The 14,976-nt window shown below is 48.2% G+C and overlaps 1 protein-coding gene across 4 annotated transcripts in view; it reads right to left on the reverse strand.

Annotated features, from left to right (window-relative positions):
- Nucleotides 1-1,640: 1,640 nt before the first annotated feature.
- Nucleotides 1,641-14,976, reverse strand: part of RPH3A (rabphilin 3A) — a 271,152-nt gene continuing 257,816 nt past the window's right edge. For all 4 annotated transcript variants that reach the window (XM_041728337.1, XM_041728335.1, XM_041728336.1 and 1 more), the window contains exons 17-21: nt 12,967-13,023; nt 12,134-12,288; nt 8,419-8,500; nt 4,838-4,934; nt 1,641-3,810 (exon numbers count right to left, since the gene is read on the reverse strand). In XM_041728337.1, coding sequence (XP_041584271.1) covers nt 3,680-3,810; nt 4,838-4,934; nt 8,419-8,500; nt 12,134-12,288; nt 12,967-13,023 — 522 coding nt within the window. In that variant the 3' untranslated portion in view covers nt 1,641-3,679. The remainder of the gene's footprint in view (nt 3,811-4,837; nt 4,935-8,418; nt 8,501-12,133; nt 12,289-12,966; nt 13,024-14,976) is intronic.

Below are 14,976 nucleotides of genomic sequence, written 5' to 3' on the forward strand. Positions count from 1 at the left end.
GGCCACCTACCCAGCTTGCACTGATTTTACAAGGCACCACTGGCCCCTTGACACTCCCCTTTCCCAGGCCCACTTTCATCAGCCTGATGGGAGACCAGACGTTGGCAAATTGGTCTCACCTCTTTGATCGGGTTCTTGTTGATCCCATTTTCCAGATGAGGAAACTGAGTCTCAGAGAAGTTAGGTTGCACATCTAGAAAGTGCCGGTCAGGATCTGAACACTGGACTGAGCTGATTACAAAACGGGCGTGCTGTTTTATTATCAGGACCTTTGGATCACACCATATTGCCACTTGCACGGTGTTTGATTTCAATAAGCGAGGAAAAGATAATTTGCCAAGTCAGGTGTACCCATATTTATGAAAACTCTCCTCGTGTATATTCATCTTGGCTTCTTTGGCATGTCTACATTTCTGGGGAAGGAGATCAACCATTTTAGAGATGGAAATTAGCTTTCTTTTCAACTGCCCATGACAGGCCAGTGGTGGCTGCCTACAATGCTGTGTAGAGAAGGATTCAGAGGCTGCTAGCAGGCTTTTGGGGGAAGATGCCATGTTGATTAGCAATGTCTGCTATGAGTCCAGGGAGAGATTAGTGATGTCTGCCATGAGCACAGGGCCACCAGTGTCTCCTGCTACTCCTGGGGGGACTGCATTGCCGTTCTAACTGGTACCTCTTTCCACCTGCTGGCAGTTGGCTAAATTGTAGGAAAAACAGATGGACTTTAGGGCAGTGGTCAGCAAAGTCCCGGTGGAGGTGGGAAGCACAAGGTATCACCCAGGACGTATGTTCAAATATATACCCTGTCCCCAGGGAACAGTAGAGTCTGGGGGCAGGGTGGCAGGGAGAGCATGGGTAGTTTGAAAAGAAAATCTCCCCAGGTGACTCTGATATGCTTATTTCTTTCCCAGGATTGAGAATCACCCTTTTGAGGAGGAGGAAAACATCCTGTCTCTAACTTGGCCTGGAAGAGAAGTTTCTGGTGGACAGAACTGATGGCTCCTTCTGGAAAGTAACCAGCATTTCTGACCAATTGCTTAAACACTTTTAGGATAGATGTTGGTGAGATGAAGAGGACTTCTGGGAAGTTAGTTGCCTCCTCAGCTCACTTTCAGGACTGTTGAGGGGCATCTGTGAAGGCTCCTTGCAGGATGAAAGGTGCTGGAACACAAGGGAGGCATTTGATGATATCATTAATCAGTGCATTAAGGACATCATACCAGGAGTCCAGTGAAAGAGTTCTTTTCCTGGCATTGCTGCCATGAGCCATTGGCTGTATCATTCCCTTCCCTGGGCTTTGGGTTATTTCTCTGTCAGATAAGTGAGTTGATTGAACTAGGTTCTGGCTCAACCCTGTCATCTCTTTGAGCCTTGACAGTGTCTAATTCCACACCACCTGGAACTTTCCACAAGGTTAGGGTAGAAAGGAGGAGAGGATGCTGGCCTACTGTTGGATGGGCACAAGCAAAAAGCATTCTTCTAAGAGGGTGTGGAGTCAGCCCACAGGGCCAGAGACCACATCTGCTATATCCCCAAGGGCTGGAGCACAGCAGACACTGACTCTCCACCAAATAGCATCATGTATCCTGATGGGGCAAAAGCACTTCCAGAAACCAGAAAGGAAAAACTCAGGCCACCAGTTTTTCCTGGATATTCCTACTTTATTTTTTGGCTACATCATCACAAAGAAAGGCTGTGGGTGGTTCTGCATGCACTGGAGAGCATGTGTGGATTCTAGGCAGGGAAGTGGTTACATTTGTCAGGGGACACTGTGAGCTTGCTGCATGCTGATTCCAGCGCCAATACCAGCGTCAGGCTTGAGCAACGCAGCCAGCATGCTTTCTCCTAGGGGCAAACCGTGGGAAGGAGGTGGGCTGAGAGTGGGCGCCACGGGGACTGACGGAGGGACATGGTCAGGGGGCAAGAGGCAGTCAGGGAGCCACTGGCCATCTTGGGGAAGGAGAAGAGCTTGGTGTTTAGAAGGTGGTTATTCAAGGCAAGAAATCAGAGCCTTCTGATGAATTGTGCAGGGAGCTGAGGGTGGAGACATCAAATGGGAGAGGTTAAAAGGTGCATCTGGAGAAAGTGAAGAGCCTTAGTGTCCATCTGATGCCGTCTATAGACAAGGGTGGGTTGTCAAATGGAGGGAGGTGATTTTCACGAGGGAAGATGATGGAAACTGGGAAAAGACAAGCCTTTCTCATGGGGCAGTGCAGATTACCTGACCCCAACCTCACATTTATAACATTCGTGCTCAGCCTTTTCCTCCTTTGTATTATTATTTTTTAATTTTTTAGGAAGAAAGACTGAATGGTTCCTGATGGAACAGTGGCCTTTGGCATCAGGATCTGTCAGTTTCTGAAGCTTCAGATTTATGATGGTATTTTATTTTCCAGACAAACTTGGTGAAGAGGGTGCAAGAGATAAACTGGGCCAGAGCCACAGACAGAGAGATTCAAGGCGATTCTAAGTGAGAGACAGGACTCCAGAGAGTCAGAGAAGCAGAGTTGGAGAGTGCCAGGGACGCGGATAGTGTGCTGCTCATTTAACTAAGAGCAGAGGGAGGGGAAAGGCTGGGACATTGGAGAGCCCCCCCCCCCCCCAACCCAGAGCTCTGGTTTCTAAATACTGTTTGCACCTACTCAGGGAGCCCAGGGGCTGAGGAAGTCATCTATGAGGTGTCTATGCAGCTCACAGGAGGCTGCCATGCGCCCAGGGGCAGCGCCAGCAGCTGGCCCAGCCCCAGGACACCTGGCTCTGCCAACAAGAGAAGTGGGCGGTTCTACGAAGTGCGGGCCTAACTGGAAGTCAGGGTCGTGCCAGTTCAAGTTTGCTGGCCAAGCTGGTGAGGGCGTGACACTCGGTTAATGTATTTTTTGCTGTTGCTATTTTGCCCTCTTAGAAAGAGGGAAAGGAGAAAGGGGGGGGGGGGGGATGGACAGGGAGAGAGGAGTGTGAGGAGCTGAGAGTGTTTGGCGGGGTGTAGGGTTGGGGGGGGAGGGAGGGACTAGGGACAAGGTGGGTGCTAGAGAAAGGGTGTTGGGTTTTGCTAGGAAGCAAATAGGTGGCATCCTGAATGCATTTGAAGCCAGGAGGGTGTGTTCCTAGTCACCAGGGAGTTTAAACATGGTGGCCTGTTTTCCTGGCAATCAGGGGGTATGGTGTGGAGGGGCAGTGGGGGCCTGGATGCTCTATTTCTGCCCTGTTGCTGGCCCTCACAGCCTTGTTCCGGTCTGCTGACAGCTGAGGATATACACAGACATGACACAGGAAATGCAAGTTGTGTGTGTGTGTGTGTGTGTGTGTGTGTTCAAGGCCAGGAGGGTCTAAAAACAGTCCTAAATGATGAAGAAAGAACCTTTGCAGTTTACCTAGACAGAGAGGTTGTTAAATTCCAGCCTCTTGTGAAAAATCTCTGCATCCCTCTTCCTACTGCTCCATCCTAGAGGGACCAGAGAGGGGCTGCATTCAGGGCCCGCGCCACAGCATCACAGACAGTGGAGAAAGGTCTTTGGCAGCAGTGCCCAAGGTCAGGGGGCACCTCAAAGGCAGGCACAGGGAGGGAGAGGGTGGGGGAGGCAAAGAGAAAAGAGATCAGAGTGTGAAGGGCAGCTGGGTCAGGCTGGCGGGTAACCTGGGATAAGGGTAGGGCATGGAGCTGGGGACCTGGGGGCCCATCCTAATCACTCGACACATGGTTCTCGTTCTGTAGCTGGTGCCAGCGCTCAATCTTCTTGTCCTTGTTTTTCAGACACTCGTACCAGTGTTTTAAGCGTTCTCCCTTGGCTGAGATCCCCAGCTGGCAGCCGCCTGGAGGATAAGATGGGGAGAGAGAAGAGGTGGTCAGAGTAGAGGGACACATGGCACTCTCATCCTGGACCCAAATGTCTAGTTGAGGAAAAACTGCCACCAAGCAGTGACCCCTCCAACAACCTGGCACCCTCTTTATGGGGGGCTGTTGTTATGCTGTTGTTATTACCACTGGCCTTCTCTACCTGCACACTAGCCACTCAAGAACTGCCATGGCTCCCTACTGCAGCCTCAAGTTGTAGCTTCACTGTCTCATTTTTTAAAGACCTTCTGTAAGTCACCACCCCATTCTCCAAAACTTGTCTGCCACTACTTCTGGGTACTCAATATTTCCAAAGAGCCAGCTTTGCCACCCACCCTGTCCAGTCCTGTGTCCACACCTTTGATTATGCTGTGTCCCTTGCCTGGAGTACCCTCCCCACCCCATCTTGTTTTCTTAAAGATTTTATTTATCCATTCATGAGAGACAAAGAGAGAGAAAGAGAGAGAGAGAGGCAGAGACACAGGCAGAGGGAGAAGCAGGCTCCATGCGGGGAGCCCGATGCAGGAATCGATCCCAGGACCCGGGGATCACAGCCTGAGCCGAAGGCAAACACTCAACCACTGAGCCACCCATGCCTCCCTCCTCCACCCCATCTTTAATGTCTATTCCTCCTCGTCATCTGAAGCCAAGCTGGGAAAATTAGAACCTTTTTCAGGACTTAACAAATCGATTAAGGAGACTTCCTTTTCACCCTGTTTTCTGAGGCCACAGACCCTTCTGTCCTCTGGGATTTGATTATCCACTGGATATGATTTGTTGAGCAAATAATCAACCATGACCCAATCCCTCAGCTGTGTAAGCCCTTTCCTATAAAAGCATCCCCAAATTGGACCCAAATCACCCAAATTTGTCCCGATGTGGTGTTTAGACGATGCGGCCACCAAAAGACAAGAAGTGCCCTGAACCCTCCAAGAGAAGCCTAGATTCTTAAGGCTCTTCTTTCCTGGGAGGATGGGCTTCTCTCTGGGAGCCAGAAGTACTCACCAATGTAATCATTGGATTTGCCGATGTCATAGTCCCAGACCGAGATGTCCAGGGACTTTTTCGCCAGGTCACTATGTTTGATGTCATAGAAAAACTCCTGAATGCAGCAGAGAAAGATAGGTGAGTGGGAGGGTCCTGAGACTTCAGCATCAGAAGCTAAGAGGCTGAGCCCTAGGGGTTCAGAGACCAAAGGGAGGTCCTTAGACTGGGCATTTAGGAGCAGGGGAACCCTTCTGCCCTAGCCTGACAATCCCCTTTCAACAAACATTCTGTATAACAAAGTCTCTCAAGCTCCATAATTCACGTTTCAGTGATTTTCTGAAATCGGGAAGGCTGATGGGGTTTTTCTAAAAAAGCTGCTCCTGGTCAGGTTTCCTTGAAGGCAAATAGCTGTGAACTCAGTCCTTCTATTCTGGTAGCTTCTGGAGTGGGTTCTCCTCTCTCCATTATTTACAGATGAAGGGTAGTCAAGGGCCCTGAGACTGACATGAGGGGTATAGGTGCTTAGGTTTCCAGACAATCTGACTTTTTATGTGACTTCTCTGCCTAACTAGAAAATTCATTCATGTTCATCATTAAAATAAACAAGGAAACTAAAATAAAATCAAATAAAACCCAACCCTCAAAATTTGTCACCTATCCCAGAATAGCCACTGTCAACATTTCCTATGAGTAACCAAATTAATGTACATTTTCAAAAAGTTAATATGAATATTAATTAGACTATTATATGAAACATTTGAATATTATAAAAATATAATATGAACATACTGCACTGTGGCCTTCTTTTCACATTTTATAACATATGGTAAGAACCAACTTAGCGTGTTAGCAAATATTTTTCTGGCTTCATTTAATGGTTGTGTCCCTTAATCTAATGCCCAACGGTTGAATATTTAGGTTGTTTCCAACTTTCCACTACCATTAATGATATGATAAAAGGCGCACACTTTTGCAATTCAGGTATTGTGTAAATCCATGATCATTTATTTAGGATAAATTTTGAGTCATATATCTCTGAGTTTGTAAAACTTTAAGGTAGAGAGCAGTAGATGTATACCATGATGCCATTTGTCACCAGCAAGAAAGCCAGCTATATACTTTCTTGTTTTGTATTCTTATAAATCCTGGAGGAGGATAATATACTTGCTTCAAAAGAAGAGAAATAGGTGATAGCGGCTGGGAAAGGAGGAGAATTTTAACTGGATACCCTTTGGTACTTTTGGAATTTTCAGATATGTGATTATATTACCTATTCCTCAAATAAATGGCACTTAAATTTTAACATGTTAAGGCTTTTGGAGCAATTTGACAAACATCCCTTAGGCAGTTGGACCAGTTCTCTCTCTTACCCATAGTGTGTATAATTCCCCACAGGCTCACCAACACTAGGTACCAACATTTTACAGTATTTTTGTGCCAGTTTGTGACAAAACCTGGTGTCTGGCCTTGTCTCTGTTGCTAATGGGGCTTATTGGCTATTTGGATTTCTTCTTCAGTGACTAATTCAGACTCCAGGAGAGGGTAGGGCCGGACAGCAGTCATTGGCTCCTTACTCAAAATTCAGGAGTCAGAGTCAGGAAATTAGGGGTCAACTGAAAGAGGGTCCTGAGAGGAGGATGTGCTGAACTACTGGCCCATGATACTCTGAGCTCTGTTTACATAAAACCTTCTCCACGCCTGCTCATATGGGCACATGCATTTCAAAAGCAAAACAACGAAAAGCACATTGTATTGTAGTTCTCTGCCCACTTTCCAATGTTTGGTAAAAACCAATGCTAGCTGACTCTAAGCTGACATCAGATCATTGCATTCAATAGATATTTCTGGACCCCTAGTATCTGACAGGCTTGTCAACAAATAACTGAAATCCAGGGTGACAGCATGAGATGCAGGGACACAGAAAGTCTGGAAGCCCAGAGGAAAGCATATTTGACTCTTAAGGGATGACTAGGAGTCTGCCAGAGAGGAAGAGAGATGGAAGTCCAGGAAAAGGGAGCAGCCAGTGCAAAGGCTAAGAGATGTGCCAAGGAACCACATGATGTTAGTGTGACTTGAGGAGGGGAGTATAAGATGTGGCAGGGGCGGGATGTGAGTTTGAAAGGGCTTGACAGTCACACTAAGAAGTTAAGGTATCACTGCTGGGCTAAGCAATGGGGCTGAAAATTTCAGATTCATTCTTTAGAAAGCTCATGCTTACGTGAGGATGGGCCAAACACAAGGATGTGAGTCAGGAGTCTTCTGCAATAGTCCACACATGAGATGCCAGACAAGTGACAGTGAGATAATAGGAAGGGGCACATTCAAATTTTTTTTATTATTATTTATTTATGATAGTCATACAGAGAGAGAGAGAGAGAGGCAGAGACACAGGCAGAGGGAGAAGCAGGCTCCATGCACCGGGAGCCTGACGTGGGATTCGATCCCGGGTCTCCAGGATCGCGCCCTGGGCCAAAGGCAGGCGCCAAACCGCTGCGCCACCCAGGGATCCCGGAAGGGGCACATTCAATGGTTATGTAGATAGTGGCCTTAGCAGGACTTGATGCTCAAGATGGACATGGGGAGTGAGCAAGAGAGAAGGCAGTGCCAACTGGGTGGATGGTAAAAGGCATCACTACCCCTATTTATTTCTTCAAATTTCAAGACCACAAACTATTAGTTGGAGATGGTTTCATTCAATTTGTCTCCAAATGCAGCTTCCTCCTATGACATTCCTAATCTATAGCCTTTGTGTTTGGCTTCATTCCCCCTGGATACAAGGAACTCATCATCTATCTTTAGATAATTCAAGTGGATCTATGAGACAAAGCTTTTTTTTTTTTAAAGATTTTATTTATTCAAGAGAGAGAGCACAAGTAAGGGCAGAGGGAGAGGGAGAAGTAGGCTTCCCACCAAGCAGAGAGGCCGACGTGGGGCTTGGTCCCAGGACCCTGGGATCATGACCCAAGATGAAGGCAGACACCTAACTAACTGAGCCACCCAGGCGCCCTAGAAAGAGCTTTTTTTTTTCTTTAAGATTTTATTTATTCATTTTAGAGAGACAGAGAGACAGAGAGACAGAGAGACAGAGGGCATGAGCTGGGACAGGCAGAGGGGGGAGGGAAAGGGAGAAAGAACCCAAAGCAGACTCTGCACTTAGCAAGGAGCCGATATAGGACTCAGTCCCACAACCACAAGATCATGACCTGAGCTGAAACCTGTGTCACCCGGGTGCCCTGAGAAAAAGCTTTTTTTTTTTTTTTTTTTAAAAAAAAAAAACCATGGGTCAAATGTTGTGGGTTCTTTTTTTTCTTTTCTTTTTCTTTTTTTTTTTTAAGATTTTATTTATTCATGAGAGACACAGAGAGAGGCAGAGACATAGGCAGAAGGAGAAACAGGCTCTCTGTGGGGAGCCTGATACAGGACTCTATCCCAGGACCCCAGGATCATGACCTGAGCCAAAGGCAGATGCTCAACCACTGAGCCATCCAGGTGCCTGAGAAAGCTTTTTTGATGTGCTTTATAACTTTCTAGTAGGGAGCTTGTTCCTTTCTCACACACAGGAAATATCTCAGAGCATGACAAAAATGGGGCAGCCTTACCTCATTAAATTCGGGATTCAAGGTTTTCTTCTTTATTTGGGTCTTATGTTTGGCTTTCTTTCCCATGTCCGGTTTCAGCCAGCTGAGAGGAGACAAGAGATGCTATTGTGGAGGAAGTGTAATAAATAAGAGCAGCCTCTTGAGCCCAAAGGCTCCTTCCCATGTCAGGAGAATAACTGAACAAATCAGAAACTGAATCAACATTAACAATGGCCAATGTGCATCTACCGGGCACTGCAATAAGCACCTTGGGGATATTTCTTTCTCAACAAACCCCAGTGGTAGAGCTACAACCACTCATTTTATGTGCAAGGAAATTGAGCATCCAGAGTAGTTGAGACATGTGCCTCAGGTCACACAGCTGGGGACTCAACCCAGTGGTTGCCTCGAGTTGGTGCTCTTAGTCAATACTTTGTCCCATTGGATCTGATTGAAAGCCTAGATGGTGGTGCCTAGAGTTGCACAATTACCCCTTAGGCTGCCCCAAGTCCTGATGAGGCTGTGACTGTACAGACAGAAAGGAGAAGATGCAAAAGTCTGTTTACAATCAAGCCTCCTCAAACTATTCAGTGGCTTCCCTTTGATCTCAGGAAAAAGTTCAAAATCCTTGATGTGGCTTTTAAGGCTCTGCATATTGGGTCCTTGCTCCAGCCCAGCCTGGTCTTATGCTATGCTCTTCACCCCACGCCCCATTCACTATCCTTTCCACCTCAGGGCCTTTGCACATACCGTTTCCTCTGGCTGGAAGGCTCTTCCCCAGTGTAGGCACAGTGCCTGGCACATGGTAGGTGCTTGATCAATATTTTCTGAGCAAATAAATAAAATGGGCCCAAGCCTCCTAAGAGTTGAGACATAAGGATTCTGATTAAAGCTGCCACTAGCTGGGAAACTTTGAATGTAAATGTAGCTTCGGTATGCCTCAGTTTCCCAATCTGTAAAGAGGGCAAACATTTTTTTCCCCCTCACTTACAGAACTGCTTTTGAGGATAATTTATTTTATTTACTTATTTTTATTGAAGCATAGTGGACACACAATACTACATTAGTTTCAGGTATACAACACAGTGATTTGACAACTCTGTTCTTATACTGTGCTCGCCACAAGGGTAGACACCGTTATCATGCAGCACTATTGCAATACCATTGACTATATTCTCTATGCTGTGCCTTCATCCCTGTGATTCATTCATTCCATGGCTGGAAGCCTGTACCTCACAATGCCCTTGAGGACAGTTTTATTATTTTATTTTAATTTATTTATTTGAGAGAAGGAGAAAGCACAAGCAGGGGGAGCAGCAGAGAAAGAGGGAGAAGCAGACTCCCTGCTGAGCAAGGAGCCCTATGCAGGGCTCTATCCCAGGACCCTGGGATCATGACCTGAGCCCACAGCAGACACTTAACCAACTGAGCCACCCAGGTGCCCCTTGAGGACAATTTTAAAGAAGAAACCAAAGGGGAGAATGAAAATTATGAAGTGCTCAGCAAAGATAAAGGGCAATTTTGATTTTAAAAATCTTTATTTGATCATAAACAGATTAACGGCCTTCTGTTAGCTTTTCCCACAATGACCACCAGGGCAGCTGTTTTCCTGGTGACCACAGGATTGCTACTTCCTCTGCAGGGACAGGTGGATGGGAGAAGGGGTGGTAGGGAGAATTATTTGAGAAAAACAGTCTGCATGTGGCTGGGATGAAATAGAGTGAGGACAGCCACCTATGAGCTAATTTTCTTTTTTGGACCACAAGAGAAAACAAAGCACAGTTACCCCTAGAAATCAAATTCATCCCTGACTCATGCATTCTTTTGTTCACTAAATCCTCATTCAAAGAAAATCGGAACCAAGTCTACCCTGGCCTGATCTTTAGCCATGACCTTAAGGGGAGCACTGCATTCTATTATGGAAGGGAATGTCTCCCAGGCTGGAAGGAACATCAATAAACACTCTTTGCCATGAGTAGGAATAGCGGTGGTAGTGATTTATAACCGTAATGGCAGATACTTATTGAGCACTTACTATGTACCAGACCCAATGACAATGCTTCTCTCAGATCTCCAGCTCTAGGGGCAAAATGGACTGTGTACTGGGTTCCAAACTCATCACTATGTTCTCACTGTGGCTGCGCTGGCCCCTGGCTGCTCCCAGCCAGTACCTGGGCTGGCAGGGGCAGGAGGCAGCCCCACTGCCAGAAGATGCAGGGCTCCTCCAGTGAGTGACTTGGCACTCAAACATTCCCCATCACCTGAGCTGAAACTTCCCCAGAACCATGCTGCAATCTAAGACTCTTCCTGCTTAGCCATCCTCCCAGCCCTCTCCTCCCTATCTGCTTTCCCTCTGGTCCTCCTCTGGCTCCCTCTTAGCTTTTCTTCACAGGCATTTCCCCCAATAAATCTCTTGCACATCTCATTTAGCCTTGGTGTCCGCTTCTTGGAGGAGAGAACCTAATGACCAAGATTATTCTTCCCATTTTACAGATGAGGCCATCAAGGCCCAGAGATATGAAGGCACCAGCCAAAGGTCACACAGGTAGAGAGTACTGAAGGCTGTTGGCTCTAAGATTCAAACCCAGGCAGTCTGGACCCAGAGCCCAGGCTTTCAACTATATCCACAGAAACACACAGATAGCTGCCACAAGGCAATGGAGAATTCCATTGAGAGTAGCCAAATATTTCCATACCAGGCACATTTCTAATTGCTTTCTATATGGGATCTTATTTGAGCCTTATGTCTCGTGCCCATTCTTGGAAATAATTAGAAACTGTCTCCATTATACACTAATGAAGAATCTGAGGTTTGGAGCAATTATGAAAACTTGCTTATAGTTATACGGCTAGCGGCTGGCAGCGATGGGAGTGGAACCCCACGTTTGATTCAGTGGTGGCCGTGAGAATGTGCTGGGCAGACCTCAAGCTACAGCATACCTGGCTGAGGCTCTGGCAGCTGCACTTGGAAACCCAGCCCTGTTCGTGCCAAGGCCCTGCTCCCGGCTGAGGAGTGAAGGTGGCAGGAATATTACAGTGGTCCCGCTCTTAGGAGACAGGGGACTTATCTGACGGCTGGGTTTGGCCTTGAGGACTCTGATGGCCTTGCCGCACTTGCATCCGGGGTACTTCCACTGGCCCCTGTCTCTCCCCTCTGCTCACGTGAGTCAGACTCACATGGCCGTGTGACAGCTCTCTCAGCTCCCGCACTCAGGCATTTCCACTAGTGAAGCCCTTGTCTGTTGAATCCCATTGTGGCATCATTCCAGAGGCTCTGGACTCACACAAATAACATGTCTCTCTGACTCCCCATGGTGGAGATTATGGGAATAGCCCAACGTCTAAGGCCTTTTTCTTTGAGCATTTCCAGACCGCATCTGGAAAAAGCTGGATTGCTTCTTTGGTGGTGGGGCTCTGGACTCCTGGAGAGACATGCTGCTGATTCTAGGGGGCTCCAAATGGGGTAACTGCAATCTCATCGACTGCCTCTCTCCCACCAGAGGAGACAGAGCCCACAAAACTCCTCCTATGGGCGAGTGACACACCAGTCTGACTATCTGAGACTCCAGACTCCTACTCTAGCCAGTTCTGGGCATTGTCTCACTGTGTGACCTTGGGCAGGCTCATTTCCCTCTCTGGGCCTCAATGTTCAATGATCTTGGGGAAGGGCTCTGGTTCTCCCTTTGCAAGGATCTAGGACTCCCTCTGGGGTCCATTCACATTCCCAATGACTCACAGCTTGACGAACGGATCTGAGTAGCCATTGGCGTCCATGGCGGCCAGGTGCACACAGCGTATAATGCCCACGATGAGGCCTCCTTGCTGTGTGCTGTACATAAGGGACACCAGGATCTTGCCGCGTTCCTCTATGTCACCAATACGTTCCACCTGCTGCAGTAGGAGAAGAGGGCATGTGGGCCCAGGAAGGGGAGGAGGCCATGCAGCTGGATGGATGGCGAGCGTTAGGGAGGAGCCTGTGGACAGGAGGAGGAGCTGGCCTGCCACAGAGTGGTCAGCACCACGAACAGCAGTCTCCAGGGAGCAGCAAGTGGTGACAGCAACACTGGTGGAAGGCCAAGGCACATGAGGGTGGGGGGCTTTACTCCCACTTAGACATAGAGCCCTGAGTTCCAGTGTGACTCTGAGCTCATATTTGCCTGAGTCAACCAGTCTTCTCACAATTACAGTCCCTAGGGTTGCACGAGGGCCCTAGACAAACAGCACAAACGTGTAGCCCAACCCCAGCTTCTGGCAGCCTGCCCTATGTCACCCCAGAGGGAGGGAGAGTGGCATCGCTCTGGTCCTGACGAACTGCCAGCAGAGCTTCTGCTAACAAGGTGTGGGAACTCAAGGGTGTGAGAGGGTGGCCTTTCCCCCCTACGGGGGCTCCAGGTGGGAAGAGCATCCACTTGGTCTCATGTTCTAATGCCTTGGGCAAGGGTACCTCTCTCATGGTAAACTGAGGACAGGCAACTGGTTTTAGGAGAAAGAATAAGAAAGGGGCCAGGAGGGGGAGAAAAGTGTGATGGTGGACCCCAACCGTGGCTTCAATACCCACTCAGTGCTCACCTCCTCCTCATAAAGGGCCATGCCTCGGGCTGACCCGGTGGTTCCAGCACGCTTCATCTTAGAGGAAGGAAACAGAAAGGAAAGATAACATGAGTTTATGAGGCTCATCTCCCTACATAAGAAGGACCAGAAAACCCTCACCCTTCCATTAACATCCAGAGCCATGAGGGTGGATTCTCCAAGCTTCTGTGGCCCTCCAGCTTTCCCCCTTTTAGGTAAAGTTTATATAACGTTGACCATTTGACACACCATGTTAATGCACACCAGCCTATGACCTAGGATGTATTACTAACCCATTTTACAGATGAGGAGACTGAGGATCAGAGTGGGTAAGCCACTTGCCCAAGGTCACACAGCCAACAAGTGGCAGAGTGCCTTATACATAAAATGGATAAGATTTCATCTGTTCTGGTAGAAGTGGCCCAGGGATCTTGGATCTGAGCCACCAGCTACTTCTTCCCCTATGGCTCCTAAGGTCTTTTTGGGGGATTCTAGGGCTCTGGGGGATTCTAGGGATTCTGTAATTGTGAGAAATGGCTCATGTACATTTTCACAAACACTATGTGAAAAGCATTGACTAAATCCAAACTCCCCACTTTAGGGATGAGGACAAGGATCCAGAATAAGAGGACATAGCACTTATGAGGCCCCTGCCCTTGGTGGGCAGAGTTGGTGATGGGAAGGTTAAGGGCAAAGAGCAAAAGAGATGAGCAGCAGAGTCTCATGGCTGCTCCGGGTCTCTGCCTGCCCTGCCACCTTTGTGCCTTTGGGGCTGGCTGCACCCCCATAGCAAGATGGGCAGACTCAGGAGCTGACAACCCAGATGGGGGCCCGGCCACTGTCCTGACCAACTTGACTCATGGACTGAGGGGTGGAAGGGGGCGCTGGAAGAAACAACTGTTACAGGCAAAGGCCCAGAGGAAATGCTTCACTCTTGATGATTTATTTGGAGCCTGGGGTATGGTGTAAATAGCTCTTTGTAATTTGCCTTGTAGTGTCTTGTTCTTTAGCTTGTGCTACACAAATACGGTGTGGCATACAGATATTCTATCCCTGGGCTGGCCATCTGGTGGGAGGATGCTGCAGGATTTCCCCTCCTGCCCCCTGACAGTGTTCCCATGGGGAGCTGGCCCGCTGCCCAGGGGGAGCAGGAGCCCTGGTGGTTGCAAGGGAGCTGGGCTCTGGCTGGTGCTGGAGAGCACAGCCACTGACTTGTGGTATGACCTTGCCAGCTTACTGGCCTCTCTGGGCCCACGCTGGCCTGTATGTAAAAGGGGCAGATTGGATTATCCCTAAAAATACAGATTGGTGGGTCCCACCCTATCTCACTAAGTCAGGATCTCCAGGGAGATCCCCACAAATCTTAGTTTGTAAAGCTCTTGTTTAAAAATCTCCAGTTAAGAACTGTGTCGGCAGCCACCACAGCTTGCTGACACCAGCACCAGCACCGTCTCTGGCCTGCTGAGCTCCAGCCACGGAGAAGGAGGGGAAGTAAGGAGGTCTCTGGGCCGTGGCTCGTACTGCCCACAAATCGGCCAGTGGTAAAGCACAGAGGAAGCAACTGGCTACAAAAGCCACTCACAAGACCTCACCCTCTACGGAAGGGCTGAAGAAACCTCATCGTTACAGGCCTGGCGCCGTGGCCCTCCGTGAAATTAGACATTATCAGAAATCCACTGAACTTCTGATTCACAAACTTCCTTTCCAGCGTCTGGTGTGGGAAATTGTGCAGGACCTCAAAAAAGATCTGTGCTTCCAGAATGTGGCTATGGGTGCTTTGCAGGAAGCAAGGGAGCCTACCTGCTGGATCTTTCTAAAGACACCAGTCTGTGGGCTCTCCATGCCAAACGTGTAACCACTGTGCCAAAAGATATCCAGCTGGCACGCCACCACATGAAGAACATGCTTAAGATTCCACTATGATGGAAAACACTTAATTCTTTAAAAAAAAAAATTTCTTCCTGTTATCAGTAGTTCAGAATATTAGATGCTTTTTCTTCCATGTGTGTG

The sequence above is a fragment of the Vulpes lagopus genome, chromosome 14 (genome assembly GCF_018345385.1).
Source record: "Vulpes lagopus strain Blue_001 chromosome 14, ASM1834538v1, whole genome shotgun sequence".
NCBI classification, from domain to species: Eukaryota; Metazoa; Chordata; class Mammalia; order Carnivora; family Canidae; genus Vulpes; species Vulpes lagopus.